Source organism: Gopherus flavomarginatus, chromosome 2 (genome assembly GCF_025201925.1).
Source record: "Gopherus flavomarginatus isolate rGopFla2 chromosome 2, rGopFla2.mat.asm, whole genome shotgun sequence".
NCBI lineage: Eukaryota > Metazoa > Chordata > Testudines > Testudinidae > Gopherus > Gopherus flavomarginatus.
Genome location: NC_066618.1, coordinates 96,998,206 through 97,018,138, shown reverse-complemented (window position 1 = coordinate 97,018,138; position 19,933 = coordinate 96,998,206). Strand labels below are relative to the sequence as shown.

Below are 19,933 nucleotides of genomic sequence, written 5' to 3'. Positions count from 1 at the left end.
TCTGGTTGGCCTGGTCACGGCTGACCTCAGACCATTGGATGCTCGACGTAATATCTTTGGGTTACACTCTGCAGTTTGTGGCCGATCCTCCCTCCCACCTCACTTCCCTGTCCCTCTTCAGGGACCCTTCTCATGAGCAACTTCTCGTTTAAGAGGTCGAAAACCTCCTGCACCTGGGGGTGGTGGAGGATGTCCCTTGGGACATGAAAGGAAAAGGATACTACTCCTGCTACTTCCTAATCCCGAAACCAAAAGGGAGCCTCAGACCCATTTTGGACCTGTGTCACCTCAACAAGTCTCCCAAGAAGTTGAAATTTCACATGGTCCCCACGGCCTCCATCATCCCCTCGATCTGGGAGGCTGGGACACCGCCCTTGACTTGAAGGACACATAGTTCCATATTTCCATTTTCCTAGGGCACACGTGCTTCCTCCATTTTGTGCTGGGCCAGCGCCACTTCCAATTCATAGCACGGCCCTGCGGTCTCTTGTCAGCCCCGAGAGTGCTCACAAAGTGCACAGTACCAGTGGCCGCTCACCTGAGGCACTGGGATGTTCAAATTTACCCATACTTTGATGACTGACTAATAAGAGCTGGTCCCGGAATCAGATGCGGTGGCATCTCAGTCTGGTTTGTTCCACCTGCTGGGATCTGGGCTGTTAATACATGAGAAAAAGTCAACCTTAATTCCAGAGTAATGCAGAGAGTTCATTGGAATGGTCCTCGACTCTGTTCAGGCCAAAGTCTTCCTCCTCGAGGCCCAGTTCCAAGTCTTGGTGGACCTGATCTCATGCATGAAAGCCCACTCTCTCACCACTGCTCAAACGTGCCTGAAATTGTTGGGGCACATGGCAGCCTGCCCTTAAATGGTCCAGCACACGCAGCTCCACCTCAGGCCCCTGCAGGTGTGGTTGGCATCAGTCTGCGTCCCCAACAGACACAGCTTGGTCCCTGCATGGACCGTGTAGTGAGGGTCCTGGACCACATGCTGACATTACGCACATGGTGGCAGAATCCTTCATCAGTGTTGGAGAGAGTTCCCTTTTCAGCTCCGTCCCCATTGATGACCCTCCTCTCCAATGCCTTGGACCTGGGGTGGGGTGGGGAGCCCACTTGGATGGTCTCAGCACGCAAAGTCATTGGTCAAGTCATGATCGCTCCCTACACATCAACGTCAGGGAGCTCGGGGCATTTCGCCTGGCCTGCCAAGCCTTCCTACCTCACATAAGAAGCAGAGTGGTTCAAGTCCTCATGGACAATACAGTGACTATGTTCTATATCAACAGGCAAGGTGGAGCCAGATCACCTGGCTTTTGCCAAGAAGCCCTTTGGCTCTGGGACCTCTGTATACAACACAACATCCATCTTATAACCGCACACCTCCTTGGGGTCAGGAACACTTTAGCAGATGGCCTCACTGGGATCCTCTCATTTTGCCATGAGTAGTCACTCCATCCAGAGGTGGACAGCATCATCTTCCAGAGGTGGGGGACTCTCCGGGTGGACCTGTTCATATCCAGACAGAACAGGAAGTGTCATGTTTTCTGCTCAATTTGGGGATTGGCCAAAGCTCCCTGTTGGACGCTTTTCTGCTCCTGTGGTCGGGGGCACTGTTGTACGCCTTCCCTCCAGTGCCGTTAATTCACAGAGTCCTCATGAAGATCAAGCAGGACAGGGCGAAGGTGATCCTCATAGCGCCAGCTTGGCCATGCCAACACTGGTTCAGCATGTTGCTGGACCTCTTAGTGGCTGCTCCGTTACAGCTACTACTCTGCCGGAGCTGCTGTCCCAAAACCAAGGCAGGTTTCTGCATCCAAACCTGGCAGTGCTGCATCTGATGACTTGGCTGCTGCATGTTTAAATGCAGAGGAACAAGAGTGCTCGGCCAGTGTCAAAAAGGTTCTGTTGGGCAGCAGAAAGCCCTCCCCCAGAGCAACCTATCTGGCCAAATGGAAGCGCGTTGCTTATTGAACCTCGGATAAAGGCATTCAGCCCGAGCGGACCTCACTGCAGTTAATCGTGGACTACTTTCTGCATCTCAAGCTTCAAGGCCTGTCCCTTTCATCGATTAAGGTCTACTTGGCTGCTATCTTAGCCTTCCATCCACCTCTCAAGGGTAGGTTGTTTTTTTCCCAGAACATAACTTCCATGTTCCTCAAGGGTCTTGAGCACCTCTAGCTGCACGTCAGGGACCCTGTCCCTCTGTGGGACCTGAACCGTGTGCTGTCATGGCTCAAGGGACCCCCTTCGAGCCTCTGGCTTCCTGCTCTCTCCTTCACTTTCCTGGAAGGTTGCGTTCTTGGTTACAATAACATCTCCCCGCAGGGTCTCTGAAATTAAGGCGTTTTCCTCTGAACTAACCTATACAGTCTTTTACAGAGACAAGGTCCAGCTGCGGCCACACCTGGCTTTCCTGCCCAAGAGGGTCTCTCAGTTTCATACGGGCCAAGACATTTACTTACCTGTCTTTTTTCCAAAGCCACTTAAATCTGAGGAGCATAGGTTGCATTCCCTAGACGTCAGGAGGGCGCTAGCCTTCTACATTGAAAGGACCAAGCCATTTCGCAAGTGGACACAATTGTTCATCATGGTGGCCGACAGGATGAAAGGTCGTCCAGTGTCTGCTCAAAGAATTTCTTCTTGGATCACTGCTTCCATTCGCTGCTGCGATGATCAGGCAAAGGTGCCCCCTCCAGCGATCATAACCACTGATTCAATCAGGGCACAAGCCTCTTCAGCAGCTTTCCTAGCCCAAGTGCCTATCTGGGATATCTGTATTGCGGCCACCTGGTCATTTGTCCACACATTCACATACCATTATGCACTTACCCTGCAGGCCCAGGATGATGCTGGCTTCGGCAGAGCAGTGCTGCAAGCTATAAGACCGTGAACTCCAAGCCCACTTCCGAGGATACTGCTTGTGAGTCACTTAGAATGGAATGGACATGAGCAAGTACTTGAAGAAGAAAAAACGGTTACCTACCTTTTCGTAACTGTTGTTCTTTGAGATGTGTTGCTCATGTACATTCCATTACCCGCCCTCCTGCCCCTCTGTCAGAGTTGCTGGCAAGAAGGAACTGAGAGGGTGTAGGGCCAGCGGTGCCTAATATACCAGCACATGAGTGTGGCACTCAAGGGGGTACCGCAGTCGACTGTATGGATACTGCTAAAGCAAAAATCTCTGATGACTGTGCACATGGGCGCGCACACGTCTAGAATAGAATGGACATGAGCAACACATGTCGAAGAACAACAGTTATGAAAAGATAGGTAACTGTTTTTTCAGGAGGGAGGGAGTTTTATTGTGTGTGTGTGTGTGTTTGTGTGACTTGAAGGGGTATGGAGTGGGCTCGGTGGGCGGCCTCTGAACCCTTGCACTTGCTGTACCTGTTTGGTGGATAAACAGAAGACTTCATGGTCCAGGACCATCAATTTAGCTCCTTCTAAATTCAAGGGGGAGAAAAATAAAGATGCAGGAATGTGGTTGCTAGCTTCCACTTATTAATAAAATAACTGTCAGTTTTAGAAGGGCCTAGTTTGCTCTCTGGAATAATGGCCAGCAATGTTTTATTTAAAAATCACCTGTTTTGGCTTTCAGGGCTCTTAACTGCTCTCTCCCACCCCAAACCTGATATGTTTTAAAATTTGTTTTGTAGTATTATATTTTTTTTAAATGGTCAATAGACATTTTATATGAAATGTAGGAATACACATTTATGTGTGTAAGTTTACATTCTATATATACCTCATGCAACCTCATGAAGCCATTATGTTTGGGCAGGATGTAAGCCAGGGTATAGTTTGTATCTATCTCATATAATTAATTAATAGAAATGTATACAACATACAAATTCTGCTCTGATTTAGAACGTGCCCATTGACTTCAATTGAGGTGGTGTGGGGTATAACTCAGAGCACAACCCGACTAGTATGTTTGTTCTGAAATATAGCATGCACTTTTTTTTTTTTTGTTTAAAGGTCATGTTTTAAAGCCCTGAAGTATGAGGATATTATGGAAGGACTGATAGAATCTTAACCACAATGGCACTAGAGGATGCAACAGTACGTTCACACTGAAATGGGCACAGTCTACCATACTGAAAGGGTTTACCTGATTCTGTGTTGTTATTAAACTGCTTAGTGCATGCCTACTTGTTACGCTTACCCACTTGAGTCTATCTGAGAAAGAGGAAGGAAATCTTATCTCTGTTGCATATAAGAAGGCCACTTATATTAACTTTTTAGGATATCGAGGACCAGATCATCAGCTGTGGCTGACCTGCTCAAAATGCAATGGTGTGCGAATGTGAAGTTCACCTTTGCATTCTCTTGGCCCTAGCACAGCTTCTGTGCAAGGCTGATTTAATTTACTCAGGCTAATAGCCACAGGAGGCTGAGACCACAGCTGAGGATTGATGTAGTGCAGGATTGATCTAGCCACATACCCATTTTCCTGCTATACCAGTAGTGGCAGGGAGTAGCTATTCTGGCTCTGTGCTGCTGGAGTATCACCCTGGGGCCTTTTAAACCAGCTTTGGGGCCAGATAACCAATGGGGTGTGGTACAAACTGGCAGTACCATAGGATGTGTCTCCCTATATCTAGAAGTGAAATTAAACTTTTAGCACATTTATGCCTGTCTGTGGGTATCAGATGATTGAGAAATACATTTAAAAAAAAACAACAAACCTCTCCTGGGAGGTTATTGTGGCTTCTTTGATGTGACCAATTAGCCCACTGAAAGTAAGCAGTGACTAACAATCTAATAACTGGCTAACAGAAGGAACTAGATAACATTTTCAAATTCTTAATCAGAGGAACCTTTCAGTGCTCTGCAAGAAGTTGAGGATAATTCTCCTTCCTGAGAAATAGTTGCCAGTGGTCAGATCATAAAGTATGGAGTCACTTTTCTCCAAGGTATATTTGAGAATCTTGGCCTTTGAAGAGTTTCAATATTGAGGGAGAGCAGTACACCCGGAAATGTGTTTAAACTGCTGTTCAACAGACTCAAAGCAAACATTTTAGTTTGGGGAGGCTGACTTACAGCAACTCGCTGTCTTTGCAGGGTTTCCTAGAGAAGGAGATACTTCTGATAAATAGCAGTAAAAAACCTCAAGTTTTTATTTGGGATTATGTTAATGCTTCTCATTTCTTAAGTAGCAGTCCTAAAACAAATTTAAATGATTATAAAAATATAAATTAAAATTAAATCATACAAATTGAAAGGGAGAAATTGTACAACTCAGTGTCTGCAAATTTGGCAGTTAACTATGACTGTAGATGTCTACCCCTGCTGTGTTCAGTTTTTTCTTCTTTTTTTTGCTGGAGCTGTGTAGTGATTCTACAACTGCTATGAGAGTCTTTCTCATTGAGCTAAGCAGTCGCCATAACGCTTCCATATGTCAACAAGCATCTCAGAGATGGTTTGTATTCTGTATACCATTCATACCCAGCCACCTCAGCATTTCTGATGCTGGATGTGAGGCTAAATCCCTCTTGCCTTGCATGAATAGTTCCACAGAACCCCTGGGATTACTTGTGCGAGGAAAGCAAGGAGGGTTTGGGCCTTCTAGTAGAAGGTAAAAGCTCACCACCTGCTGATACCTGGGCTTCTGTGTTTCTCTTGCAGCAGTCAGTGACGTCACAAACACCTAAAACGGAGTGCGGGGGCTGCACTCGCTGAATGGCGTTAAGTGTCAGAGCAATAACCCACTGTCTGTAATGGGAGAAACACTTAGCCCTGAAGTCAGCAAGGAAGAAAAATGATTTTCAGCTATTTGCATTTCAATTGTATTTATTTGCTCTTTTAAAGCCTGTGCAGATTTAGTCCCCAATCCAGCTCCTTCAGAAGCAGGCGCCTGCTTCTTTAGAGCCCCTAGGTCTGCGAAGTGCTGAGGGCCCTCAACTCCTATTGACTTCAGTGGGGGTTGAGGATGCTCAGCATCTCTGAGGATCAGGCTCTTGCTGTGGTTGTGTAGGTTACTCACTCGGGCAGCAGCAGCCAGATTGACTAGTAGGATTGTACAGGAATTCTGTTCACTGCAAGCAGCTTCAGTGACCTGGTCCAAAGCCTCTAGAAGTCAATGGAAAGGCTCAAGCCCCCAATGATTACCTTCAGTAATATGCAGGTGTAGTTTCTTTTTCTGCCCCATGAATTCTCTGGACTGGATTAGTGCAAGGCATCCTGGCCCTGCTCTCTGCCCACACTTTTTCCCCTTTGTCTGTGAGAACACAAGCAGCCCGGGAGCCTTTACTCAACAAGGTGGTTTCTGCAGCTGCAGACTGACTTGCAGTGCTTTTGTGCACCTGCATGAGTGCAGATAGTTTCTTTGCATCCCCCTTCTGTGACATGCAGGGAATATACCGGTTATGATTTGAGAGCTTAAACTGGTCTTTTGTAGTTAATCAGGTTTATTTAAGCACTTTTCATTTTAGCAATATGGGCCCAGTGCTGCAGTTCTACACAGAGAAACTCCCAGTTAAAGCCAGTGGGGTTTTGCTTGCAGCTGAACCAAAGCTAGCCTTTAAATTTCCTACTACATTTTATTTTTTCTCCTGGGTAAAAAAATCTTCTAGTTATTGACTTGAATTAAAGAAAGTTCTTCTGTTGTTCAAACTATTTAGAAGAGTTCTAAACTTCAACATGCTACTCCCGGGCACCCAATGATGTAGCTCAAGAAGGATTTGGGCCTGATCCTGCTGCTGTCAGTGTGACTTTGGACTCTACGTGGACCTGATCCTGCACCACTGAAGTCAGTAGGGCCTTTGACATTGATTTCAAAGAGTGCAGGATCAAGCCCTATACTCCATAAAGCATAGGAACTGCATTGTTGCAGTGTTCTGGGCTTGTGCTCAGTTTTGAAACAAAAGATTGAATGTAAATTTGAGCTGTACTGTGTGCACTGTTACAATGACCATGAAGGTAATCTTGATAAGATAATAGGGATACACTATCTCGTAAAATTTTCATATCACAAAGAAAGGCCCAGTTCTGCAAACTCTTGCTACCTGACATGCTTATGGGACTGTTTACAGTAGTAAGCGCTACTGCACCTGACAGGCTAAGGTCCATAGTTAGCACCTCTCACAGTAACTCTTCTCCAGTTATTTCAATTTATTTTATTTCCGCAGAAATTTAAAAAAAGACAAAAGAAAGGAACAGGATGATAAAAAGAAAAGCAGAGAAAGAACTGTGAATCTGTATTCTAAAGTTCTCAAATAATGTTTGCAAAATGCCACACATACAATAGTGAAAAAATAGCTTTAGTCAAAAATCCATTACAAACAGGAATATAAAACTGTCCATTTTAAGTTGTTAGCTTAGATAAGGTATACGGTTTGTAAGGCACAAAATGTTTGCACAATGTGTGTTCAAGCACTGCGAATAAAGAAAGCATAGTTCTTACTATCTATCAGTTTTTGTAGCCTGTGATACGGCTTGATTGTATTTTTTATAACTTATTAAGCATTTTGTAATACATATCTGTGTCAGTGTCTCTAAATCACCTCCTATGTGTGCAGTTGTTCAGAATATAAAAAATAACAATCTTGGGACCAAGGTGCTGGATTTAAACTTTCCTACATATAGTAAGAAAAATTTTAGTTAATACATGTACTGTGGAATTTATCAAATAAAACAACCATAATTTTACAGATGTATTTTTCCAGCAAAATATATTTACCTGGTTTGGTTTGTTTTGTTTTGCTTGAGGGTAGTCAAAAAGTGGTAATCAATGTATATATGCAAGAAATTTAGAACACCCATTCACTAATGAGGTTGGCAATGGCTCTATTACATCATTCCAAATAGTAAAATACTGGGTCTCAAAAACACAGACAATGGCTTCTTTATTAGATAACTATTCCATTAAGAATCCGATTATTCAATCTTTTTTACATCCCCCACCCCATTTTGGTTCACAGCAACCAAAAATTCTACTTTTCTGGGAAAAACTGATATTCTGACTACAGTTTTGTAATTTAATGATGGAGATTTTCCTTAGTAAACCAAATTTAGAGTACTAGAATGCTTATCTTATATCCAGACCTTGAACATAAAAGGCATTTTATACCAGCAATTGTTCATTTAATGAGCAATTGCAGAGTGCAGGACGGTTAAGGGATTGAGCTATATGCACCATTATTGCAAGAAGTATTCCGAAATACCAGAAATAGGACGTAAGCTCTGATCAGGGAGACTGTGAGCACAATTACCTTCTTTTCAAATCCTTCTGTGACACTGCGGGAGGAAAAAGGACTTTGAAACTTGAAAGGAAAGAGCTTGCTTTCAACCTCAAAAGCTAGGAGGAAAGGGCTCTGAAATTTGCTCAGTATTCCCAATTCACCATTAGCCTGTTTCTTCCTTTAGCCTCAAGGCATTCTCCGCTTTTTGAAAAGATGTTAAGAAATTCAGTCACAATAGAGAGCCTAGTTTTGAACATGTTTCACTCGGTCCATTGAGGTCTGGTCTTCAGCCTTTGTGTGGGGTGAATTGAGCTGAGCAGCTAGCTGGTTGGGGAGAGGTGAATGAGCAGTCTCTGTGCAGTCACAAATTCTGGCAAAGAAAAGATTACCCTTTCCTTTATTTTACAATATGCATTCCTGTACGATCCTGCTAGTGGCAATATGCGGAGCAGACCTTGTGCTTAAGTCAATACGGAGCACTTGGTTTATAGCAATTCTTGTTAAGTTTGTCTTGTAATTGAAGCTGCTGTTGACCTTGCTTGGAGACCATTTGTAAAACCGTTTATTTAGCATAAACTGAAATAATAAACCCTCCTTCTCTTAGGCCGATTGTGATAGGGTGACATTAGTTTGATTTAATGATTAGCCGCCTGACCCCCTCAGCTAGAGAGAGCTGCTTGAATAGAGAGAGTTCACTAGGAAGCACACAGAAAGAATACTAATGAGCTTGTTAAATTTAGCATGGCACCAACCACTTTTAATTCCTCTAATGGGAGAAGCACTGCCTCTGAGAGAGGGAGGGAGATAGGGGGAGGGAGAGAGAGAGAGAGGAATGTCCACATACCCGTAGCTAGAGAATTTTGGTCAAGAGAAGAGCTTGGAGAGAGTAAGCCAGGGTCTTTTGGGCTGAGTTGTAAGTATGTTGTCTGTTCTCTTACCCAGATGACGTGTGTCCTCCTTAATCAGTTGCAAGACAATAATGCTAGTTGCAAGTTGCATATAGAAATATGATTATAAAGCGTAACGCATGCAGCCTTAGCTACAATGATGACTTGTCATTTAAATTTGGGCATCTCAGAATTTTGTTGAGGGGAGCTTCAGCATCTGAATCAGTGGTGTGAAACTGACTTTGAAAGGCTTGGAATAAAAAAGTTTCCACTTGTGTCTGCAGAACGTTAATGAAAACAAACAAACAAAAGTTTAATGGAGACAAGAAGTTTAGTGGACTGACGTTGATGTTTGTTTCCCTTATATTTTTTTTTCATTTGTTAGGTAAACAAAATAAATAATTAAAATGCATTTGCTTAGGCAAATAGGTCCATTACAAGCTTTTTGAAAAGATTTGTTAATAAAACAAAATATTCTTCGGTGCTATATTTAAAAAAATGAGTATGGCTAAATACCAAGGATAAATATATTTCCCATTAGATGGGAGAATCTTGGATTAATTTGAAAGTTCCGACTGAGTACTTGTTACACGTGTGTGTGTGTGTGTGTGTGTAGCTACTAGCTAGTTATCATTCAGTGAGGACACGTGGAGAAGGAGAAGTTAGTGCAAATTTATCATTTGGGCATGATTTTTTTCCTGTAACACCTCAGTCAGGAGAAACTGTGCTAAGAAGTGGGGGTATGAAACAGGTGTGAGAGGAGAATCAGGCCATTTGACTTTAAATCATTCATCTCTCTGAAACTTTTTAGTAAATCGGATGTTTCTTTTGACCCTAAAGCAGGCCGTTTTTTAAACATAGGACAGCAGTAACCATTGTCTTGTGTTTGGCTGTAAGAATCTATTGGCAGATGCTGCTAGAGAAGAGGGTTGTTTGCTTACATTTTTGCTATAGACTCCCACTTGTTGCCATGGTGGACGGTATGTTTCTGTCAATAATTTGGCCTGGCGCAGCTTGTCTGCACTTACTCTTAAACTTTATTGAACAATTCAGCAGAAACAGAAGGAGATTAGACAGCTTTCGCCTTTTGGCTCGCTGAAGTGGTTTTACTGCAGTTACAAGAGCAGGCAGAATTATTGCAAGAAGTTTCCCTTCAGTGTATAGAGAATTCTTTCAAATCACTCGGCTATTTGTATTCTGGAGTGCGTATACTGTCAAGTTTTTCTTCTACTCCTGTATCAAAAGCACCTCTGTGGTGCAGAGTATGAAGTAAACTCTTAATAAAATGTTTATCCATTGGATTTCCTTATTATTGCAAAAATGCCATGTTGTTTACTTAAAAAAATATTTGTGTGACTATTTAAAGGGGAAGCAGTGTTCAAAAATGATTGACTAGCTAAACAGTAAGCATTATTTTTATGAGGAAAAGTAATTTGTTGGTGTTGGAAAATATTTTTTCTTTTCTCCTTTTTAAGAGCTATTTATTAAAATGAAACACATTTTGCTTTAATTTTCAAAGTTACTGAAAGTAGGTTTGAATTTCAGTCAGCAATTAAAAAAAAAGGCATCTCATTTCATACCAGTAATTGGTGCCTTGATTCTTGACGCATGCATGTCTTGAGAGGGACAGAATAAAACTGAATTATTCAAACAGACATGGACTTCTTGTTCTGTTCTGGGATGGCAATTTAACAAATGTTAACTTTACATGAAGACTAAAAGAAATGAAATCCTTATCTGATTTTCAAATTGATTATGTTGCTATACAAATCACTTCAGCATAGTATAGTAGCATAGGTTAGTCCTGCTTTAGTTAAGGGTTTGTCAGCATTTCAAATAGAATATAATCCCCTATTTTTAAGAGTTTGCATCTCATCTGCAGAAGTTCACTCTAAGGTAAAACTTCATATAAAAGGCTTGAGCTAGAGAGAAAATTGATGGAAAAATTACTTGGACTATTTTTTAAGTTATACAAGCAGTTGTATAAAACCTAATATAAGTTGTAAACTAAAAACAGCTTCAGTGTAAAAATAGGAAAATTTTAAACCCCATTAATCCAGAGAATAGAGTAGTGCTTATGCATATTAACATAAAGGAAAAAAAAACAGGCAAAGATTGTTAGCTTTGCAATATTTTTGTCCCTATTTATATTAATTACTTCACCATGGGCCCAATCCTGCAAGTCCTCTGTGCACAGATGGGAGAACATGAAGGAACTGGGCCCAATGACTAGCTCCTCTTCAGAAGTGAGTTGATATGATGAGTGCAAATGTACAAATAATCCATACATTTACACAAACCACATTGATGTTTTTTCTTTGCTACTTTTGGGGAAAAAATGTGCCCAAAACGCTGCATTTAAAATAAATTTGTAGACTGATAAAAGCTAGTTTAGATAGTGGCCAGAATTCAGCCTGATGCATTTAGATATTGCTGTATGCACAGGCCCCCTTTCTGAACTCACTTATAGCAGTAAAAATCAGGGGTAACTCGACTAAAGTCAGTGGAGTCACACTGGTGTAGAGTTTGTGAGAGATTAGATTAGGATTATATCCTCTCTTATCCCTGTACTGAGTAAGCACAAGAGAGAGAGTTACAGATGAAGTTTTAGCCAGAACTTTGAATGTTCTGACCTTTGATAGTTAAAGCTGGATTCTTCTTATCATTCTGAACTGTGCTGTTTTTGGTGCGTCAATTATAAAATAGTGGCCCATACATTTTTTTTCTTCCTAAATGTGTTTTTGGTCAGTGTTCTTGTTGTTATCTGTTTTTGCACCAGAATTTTTGATGAGCTCCTGAACAATTTTCTGCAGTTGTTTGTGAACATCTCTCTTAATAGTTACGTAGGACAATATTTATTAGTGCATATTTATAAAGTGGGCCTTCTGGAAACAGGAATCTGGAGATCAAATATTCTGACTTTGTAGATATAGGTCAGGACTCCAGCCAGTGATTACAGAATTGTTAACCAGCTCTCTTCCTGCCCTTATATAAGCAGTGATTTACTGACAGAACACTTGCACTGCTTGCGTCTCTTTGTGTGTGTGTGTGTGTGTGTGTGTGTGTGTGTGTGTGTATGTGTGTGTGTTTAATACATATAAGGTGGGGCTTTGTGTGGGAGCCATCGGTGGAGTAGCCATGGATGGGTCCTTTGAACCCCCTTAAATCAAGTTAAAGGGTGTCAGAGCGTGGCTTGGAGAGAGAGTGGCCAAAGGGCCAGAGTATGAGTGATGTCGTGGATCCCGTGGCCATAACAACACACTCAGGTGGTGCATCCCCTGGAGAAGCAAGCGCTGGGCACTGGCCTAGGTTGGGGATTGGAATTCACCTTCCTAGTTACTTTGCATATCAGCCACAGAAAATCCAGTTATTTGGGTTCCATGCAGGGCAGCTGAATTTCACCCATACTGGTCACATACAGTGTGTAAACTATATTTTTTATGTATTTGTGTGTGAAAGATATTTAACTCAATGCTGTAAGTGTTAACCTTGAAGTCTGTACATCTCGGCATATGTGGGTGATGCTATTACAGCAGGTGACTTTACTGCTCGTACCTTGTGCTTGCTGAGTAACTGGAATGGGATAAATGCATTATACTGTCACCTACCTTAATTTTAATGAGTAGGGCCTTTTCTATTACTCCAGACTCTTGTCTTTTAACAGTGCAGCTTTTTGGGATGGAGCAGCACAGTGGCAAATACAAAGCAGCAGTGGGTGGCTAGACTTGATTTAGTCTCAGCTAGCAGGGTTCATCTTCTCTTGTTTGTGACAAATTGTTTTTTTCCTCCCAGTCAAGCGGCCAAAAATTCCAGCCTACTTGTCCCTGAGGCAAGAAAACAGCAAGTCTGTGTCCGTTCGTGTAGGATTAATAGCCCCGCTGGCAAATGCATCAGTGAATGGGTGATGATGATCTACTGCTCAACTGCCACTTGGTCTGAGTGGGCTAGTTTTTTCAGCTTTTATCCCAGAACATCTTTCATAACCACACATGCACCTATTGTCACAAACTTACATTGCGGCTTTGAAAGTGGTGAAAAGGGGGGAAAAGTACTTTTATTTCATTTGCTATAAGTGGTCTAAAAGTCTCTCTCTCTCTATCTCGTTCTCATTTTTTTCCCTAGAGGATGAAAGTCCTGGACAGACCTATCACAGAGAGAGAAGAAACGCAATCACAATGCAGCCACAAGGTGGGCAAGGCCTCAGTAAAATCAGTGAAGAGCCTTCAACATCTAGTGAGGAAAGGGCCTCATTAATAAAGAAGGAGATCCATGGATCTATTTCGCACCTTTCTGAGCCTTCTGTACCTTATCGTGGGACGGTTTTTGCAATGGACCCCAGGAATGGTTACATGGATCCTCATTATCGTGAGTATTGAATGCAAGTTCATTTCAGAAAGCAAGATTGGAAGGATACTGAAGCTGTCGTATGTAATTGCATTTTGTACTGGCACTTTTCATCTCTCTCAGGATGAATCATTTTTCCTGTATATGTCTAAGATAATATAAGAATATTTATTCTTTTCGTTTATGTAGGAAAATGTTTTAAACATTTACATTGTATCCCTAAATTAGCATAGGCCTCTGCAAAAGAAAATTCAGTAGGGCATGTATCATCTGTTGCTAATCTTCATGAACCATCAAATGTTATATTTGCTCCACCCTCATAGCAACACATGAAAAAAAGCAAACCCTAATTTAAAAAGAGCAGAGAAGAAAAGCAAATAGGCTTTAAAACAATTATTTAAAAGCTATTTTAATTACAATTTAAAGAAAGGAGGGAACACATCTTTTGGAAAGAGATTTTTTTGTTTTGTTTTGTCATTTTCTCCCCAGCTACAGTCCCACTGAGTTACTGAAAAAAGTGAATGGTTTCAACCTCTGAAGTCCTGCTCAGGCATTAATAAAAAGTAAGAAAGTAACTGACACGTGAACACAGATGTGGAATGGATTTCTCCACAGGCAAAATATGAGGGAGTTAAACAATTTTTTTCATCTGCTTCTAGTTTAAAAAAAATCATTTAGTTCTGTAGTAATGAACATCTTGAGGTGTCAAGACTAGTGCCTTTTGATTATAGATTTATCACCTTGTCAGGGTACAGATTTGCCATTTAACCTTCCAGTCTCCAGTTCCAGATGATAGGCTAAAGACCCACAAAGAGGGGCCAGTCTGTGTTTTTTTTTCCTCCACATAATTCAGAAATTTTAGTGTTTTAAGGCAAAAGGTCATTAGCCAGACCACTGATTAGTGAGGACTGCTGATTAGCGCATGTTTTCTTGCTAAAGAAAGTGCCAGGGATAAAAGCTAATTCTATCCCTTCATTAGTTGGGCTAGCAGCAAAGGGGAATGTGCACTCATCAGAGTGCAGATCAAAGTGTGTCTCTCACAACCTTAAGTCTCACCAACTGCCTTTATTTTAACAGAGTCTGATTGTTAATAAAGATGGAGGCTAGATAAGAAAATGAACACTTGTCTTTATAGTTGCTTAGTGAAAAGTTGATGGTGAGGGTTTTCATCTCTCCTCTAACATGACATTTCAGTTGCTGCCTTTTTCCCCCCTCCCCTCCAATCCTGTTCAAACCCTTTATGCAAGTTAGTCACTCATCTTTTGAGTGCGCAGAGTATACAGAGTACTGCTGACAGACTTGCTTGCAGGAGAACACAGAACATGCAGAAAGAACTACTACTGTCAGGCATTAGCCTGTAGAAATATTAGTTTGCGTGTCATTGGTGATTTGACTCACATGTTATAGCTTCTAACACATGTAAATGCAAAATATATGAAGAGACTTCTGGGAGCATATGACAGCTGTGTGAGTGCACTGTACTGCTGCAGAGCTGAGATGCAGAGAGTTCTAAGATGACTTCAGTGATGACAAATGCTACTTTGACCCCTAACTGGCTACTGTGTCCCTTCCTAAACCAGTCACAGGTGCTAGTGATACTGCATGGTGTCTACCGCAGAACTGGCAACAGGTTCTCAGCCTGTGACTGAATTGTTGTTGTTGTTTTTTTTGTTACTTTCCAGTCTCCATTGTTTAATGTACCTAATGTGCTCACACCTTGACCATTAGCACCTGGCTACCATTATTGTGACGTGGCCTGCACAGAAGCCTTGGTTTGGGAGCAAGGTTCTTAGTAAGTTAATAGAAAACAAATGATTGCATATAACTAGCATGTACAAAAGAGAGGTTGGGGGATAGTTAGTCCTGCAAAACCACAAAAGTGCCCAAAGTATGAAAACGTCAGCTGGGCAGATCTACTTCACTGCTGCTAAAGGGAATTTCTTTACAGTTTTTTCTTTTTGGTTTGTAAAATCCCTCAAGCAATTAATACCGTATAAAACCCCATCACATTTCTGCTTACCTGTAATAGATTTGATACAGGAGGACAACTAAATGAATGAGCATCTGGCTAAATTTATAGCAAAGAAGACAGACAGACTTAATTTTTCATATTAGTTGCATCATTTATATATAAAAGACGTGCTTTTATCAAATCAGTGATTGTATTCAGCTTGACATTTTTAGTAGTCCTTATGAAGAACACTGAATAATGTAAGCACATCCCAGTCCCACTGTAGCAACAGGTGAAGAAACAACCAGAAAGGCTGTCCACTTTCTTCCGCAGTTTCTTGCCAGCTTTGCTGGGCAGATGGAGAGAAAATACTGCTTTAATCCAATGTAGCCGAGTATGTAAACATTCACAGTAATGCTTTAGTTTTCCTGTGGTTGGAAAATACAGACTTTTCAAGATGGCTAATTTGTGCTTCTATATATACCCACTTTGTATTTAAAAGTGTGGGTAGGCTTCCTGTAACACAGGAAAAGGGAAAATAATTTTTTTTGAAAGAGGACATCTGTATATTTTTATTGCAGCAAAAAAGAGCTTTTAAGTCAATTGTGTGTGGAATGCATGTCTGCTCCAGGAGCTGCAGTTATTAGAAAAAGCTCAAATACTTCACATTTCTACATGTAAATGTGCGTGTCTCTATATCTGTGGATTTTGGGGGGATTGTTTTTTGTTTTTTGTTTTTAATTAAAAAGAGTGATGGTAACTATTACTTCCAATATTTACAACATATGTGTGGAATAAATCCATCACTTGTGGGTTGATTGCTCTCTTGCAGAGAGTAGCGGGGAGATGAAGGTATGTTTTGAGTGGACTAGATTTTCAAAGAGCAGTGCTGAAACATATTCTGGGGCTGACAGTCCTTTTAATGTACCCCTCTAGAGAACTTCAACCATTTAACATTTGAGAATGAGGGAGTGGCCTCCTGTTTGGGCCACTGTCATTTGTCTCAGAAGTGATAAGAGAGGAAAAAAATATCCAAGGCAGTGCTCAGCAATTTTTGTTTTTCATTTCTATCTTTACAGTGAAAGAGTTATTGGAACTACGGTTCTTACATCCATTTAATCTATTGTATGAATCTGCTTTTTCTTTGAAAAAGGTTTTAGGGCAGATGACAAAATTGTTGTAGTTTCCTTTCACACGCTACATCTTTTCTGTCCTTACTAAGGCCAGGTCTGTCCTACCAACTGACATTGGGATAACTACATCACTCGGGTGAAGAATCTACACCCCAAAGCGACGCAGTTCTACTGACCTAACCGCTGGTGTAGACAGCGCTGTGTCCCTGGGAGAGCCTCTCCCGTTGACACGATGGCATGTTCACTAAAGCGTTACAGTGGTGCAGCTTCACCACTGCAGCTTTCAAATGTAAACCTGCCCTAAGGAAATCTTTTTTTTTTTTTTTTGGCATGGTTACAGATCTCATTGCATTTCTGAAGTTTCATGCGACATTGGTTATTTTGAGTCTTGTTAGTGTAAATTCTGTCTGTAGAGATGGGGCTGGGGTAGGTAGTTCCTTTTGCTATTCTCTCCCCAGTTTTAATTCCCATGCAATTTTATGGCTGTGCTAAGGCCGCCTGTCGTTCTTCATGGAAAAAATGAATCATTCCTGTTATAAACACTATGATTTAAAACATATTGCTGGTATTCGTCCTGGGTATCGCAGCTCATCTGAAGGAACTGTTAGTTCCTAATTAGTAAAGCTCAGAGAATTAGTTTATGTAAACGGCAGGGACACTTCAGTTGGCTTAGATTTAAAGGTCTCTGTGAAAGATGTTCACGAACAGCATAGACAGCATTCTGCTATCTCTGCAGCCCGTGAAGTGGGTGAGGGTGCAGGGGTATAACTGAAAGGAATCCTTGCCCCACTCTTTCTATAGGGATGTGTTTCTGCTGGTGTTTGAAACTTACACTATTTTCTTGGGGGAGGGAAGATTTTACATTTTAAAGGGTTTACCTTGCAAGATACCGAGTGTCCTCAGTTCCTATTCACTGCATTGGATGGGGAGAATCAGGCCCTTAATAACTGCACTGGATCATATCTTGTAAGTGGCATCTCAGAATCAATCTGCAAAGTGACCAAGAGTCAAAGAGGAGCAGTTCAGGCTTGACCAAATTAACAACACAATGGCAGCTTATTGGATACACCTGTTCATGTACTGAAAAAAAATAAATCAGCAAGTATTTGCCAAATTTTTTTATCCTATTTCAGTGAACGTGAATGGTTATCTAGAAACTCCAGTTTGGGGGCATTAATACATTTTTTTTCTTTCTTACCTACCCTTGACAGGCAGCCTTTCTGTTATGAAACTGACCCTATAACTGAGATGATAATAGTAGCCTAGGTCATTGCTGACTGATCAATGCATGGAGGAACCCTCCACCTGCCAAGAACAGATCTCTCTCACTTTCAAATGGAGTGGGAGTTAGCTGCATCTTTTGCAGTGTTCCCATCATCTTTCTCCAGATCCTGTGGAGGCAGTTCTTGGGTCTGTTATCTGTCAGAGATATATGGCAGAAACTGGATGGGTCCAGAGGGACCTATATTATCTTTTCTATTGAGTTCCCCCAGAGGTTCCCAGTGTTTGTAGCAGACACACAGAATTCCTGTTACCTCAACTCTGGCCTCCTGTGGATTCCCAAGATCGGAGGGTGGCAGGTGGTATAGCCAGTCTTTGTGGGGCCAAACTTCACCTCTCTCATTAGACATTAGGAGGAGTGTATCTGTGAGGGATCCTTGCAGACATTTACTCCCTAAGTCCCTCCTGCAGCATTTTCCATGGGAGGGATTGATCCAAGTCAGTAATAATACTGTTCATTTACAATAGTTTCTGGAGTGGGTTCAAATTCAAATCAGGGAGTGGTGGTTTAAAAAAGTTAAATTCAAGCATTTAATATATTTCATAAAAGAAAGTGTTTAATACAAAACTGAATGTTAGGTTTAGTGCTTAGTAGAGTGGTAGGGAAATGGTTAAAAAATAGCCAAACTGTTTTTGTCAAAATTTTTAATTTTGGAAGAATTTCAACCAGCTCTGGTGCTTTGCTGTCATGGTGACGTGCCTTATAAAAGTTGCAGACAAACAGAGAAATCTGTGTGTTCTCAAAACCAAACCTGGGATCCATGGCAGCTTTTGTTCAAAATTTTAGATGGGGCAGTGTATCCTCTTTAGCTGCAGAGCTGCTCGGAAACTAAGTTTCTGAAGTTTGAAAGTGCCACTCAGTGTTCAGCGCGCCGCTGTTGCTGTTGGGATGTTCAGCACGGTGCAATACTCTCCTTTGAAGTCCTGCCACTGTTTTGGAGCCCCTGGCTGAAATGTGCTGTACTCAGTCTGGGGCATCAGAGTGGCTGCCTCTGCCTGGATCCCTGCGCGGATAGATTGACAGCTGGGAATAGCACGTAAAAGCAAAATAAAAGACATTTGTCTTTCGCTCCATTTTTGTTTCCTAAGTTTTTTTCAATCAGATTGTGCCATAGGCACCTCAATGGCAAAAGGGACCTAAGAGATCTAGGAAGAGGAGTTGAGATAATGTAAGTTTTTTTGTTTGTTGTTTTTAATTTTTGGCTTAAATTAAATATTTGTAAATCTTGACCTTGGATTTTATAGAGCTTTTACCAGGCATTTTATTTTTAACTGGAAGCCACAATTACAATGCAGTCTGTAGGACCAGTTTTTCCAAAGTGCACCACACGCACATCTGGGGACAGATTTTCAATGAAGTTCTTCTTCCATTTAGGCACCTAGATGCAGTGAGCCAAGTCCTTTTTAAAAATAAAGTTTAAGAAGGGGTGGAGGTGGGGGGAAAGAAACCCTTCCCAGTTCCATAGCCCCTTTCTGTCTCACTCTGAGAATGGAATGCCATGCTGCTGCTCTCTTTTATGAGTCTCAGGCTATAGATATTAAAATATTTATCCATTCCAGCAATTTGATTTGACAGGTACATATTTAGATACGTTATAGTTTCTGATTGTTGTGTGTCTTTTGCTTTGCAGGAGACAACATCCGTGATTTAGAATTTAAGACTTCCTTTTTAAAGGTTTCTGAGCCTCTCAACATGTGGACCTTTGGGTCCCTGTGGGCAGCTTGTCACTGCCTCTATACTCATGTTAGACAGACCCTGGTGGCCCTACATTACAGCTGCTGTGCCTCCATATTTTCAGCAGCAGAACACCGGATGGGGCACCCTTCACATTCTGTCAAATTCTGAGTAGGCTAGAGGCGTTGGTAATGCCAAACAACTCTCCTCTCTAGTTGCTCTGTGTGCTAGTTTTGGGGTGCTTCTAATTCTTTAGACTCTGGAAACAAATCATAGGGCTCCCCCACGTGGCTAGACTGAGTGCCATCAAAATGCTATCGTGCTTGCTGAAGCATTAATTTTGTCTTTAGATTGTGATATTGCTTATCACCAAAAAAAAGTATTTATATGTAGGAACTTTTCACCTGAAACAGCATAAGTGTTTATGGCAAACCACAGGCAACTTGGTCACTGACAATCTTTGTGTTTTTACAGCTCCT

The 19,933-nt window shown here is 41.6% G+C and overlaps 1 protein-coding gene across 3 annotated transcripts in view; it reads left to right on the top strand.

The window, feature by feature from the left end:
* Positions 1-19,933, top strand: part of GLI3 (GLI family zinc finger 3) — a 260,151-nt gene that overhangs the window by 73,556 nt on the left and 166,662 nt on the right. For all 3 annotated transcript variants that reach the window (XM_050937659.1, XM_050937660.1, XM_050937658.1), the window contains exon 3: positions 13,193-13,435. In XM_050937659.1, the coding sequence (XP_050793616.1) occupies positions 13,193-13,435 (243 nt within the window). The remainder of the gene's footprint in view (positions 1-13,192; positions 13,436-19,933) is intronic.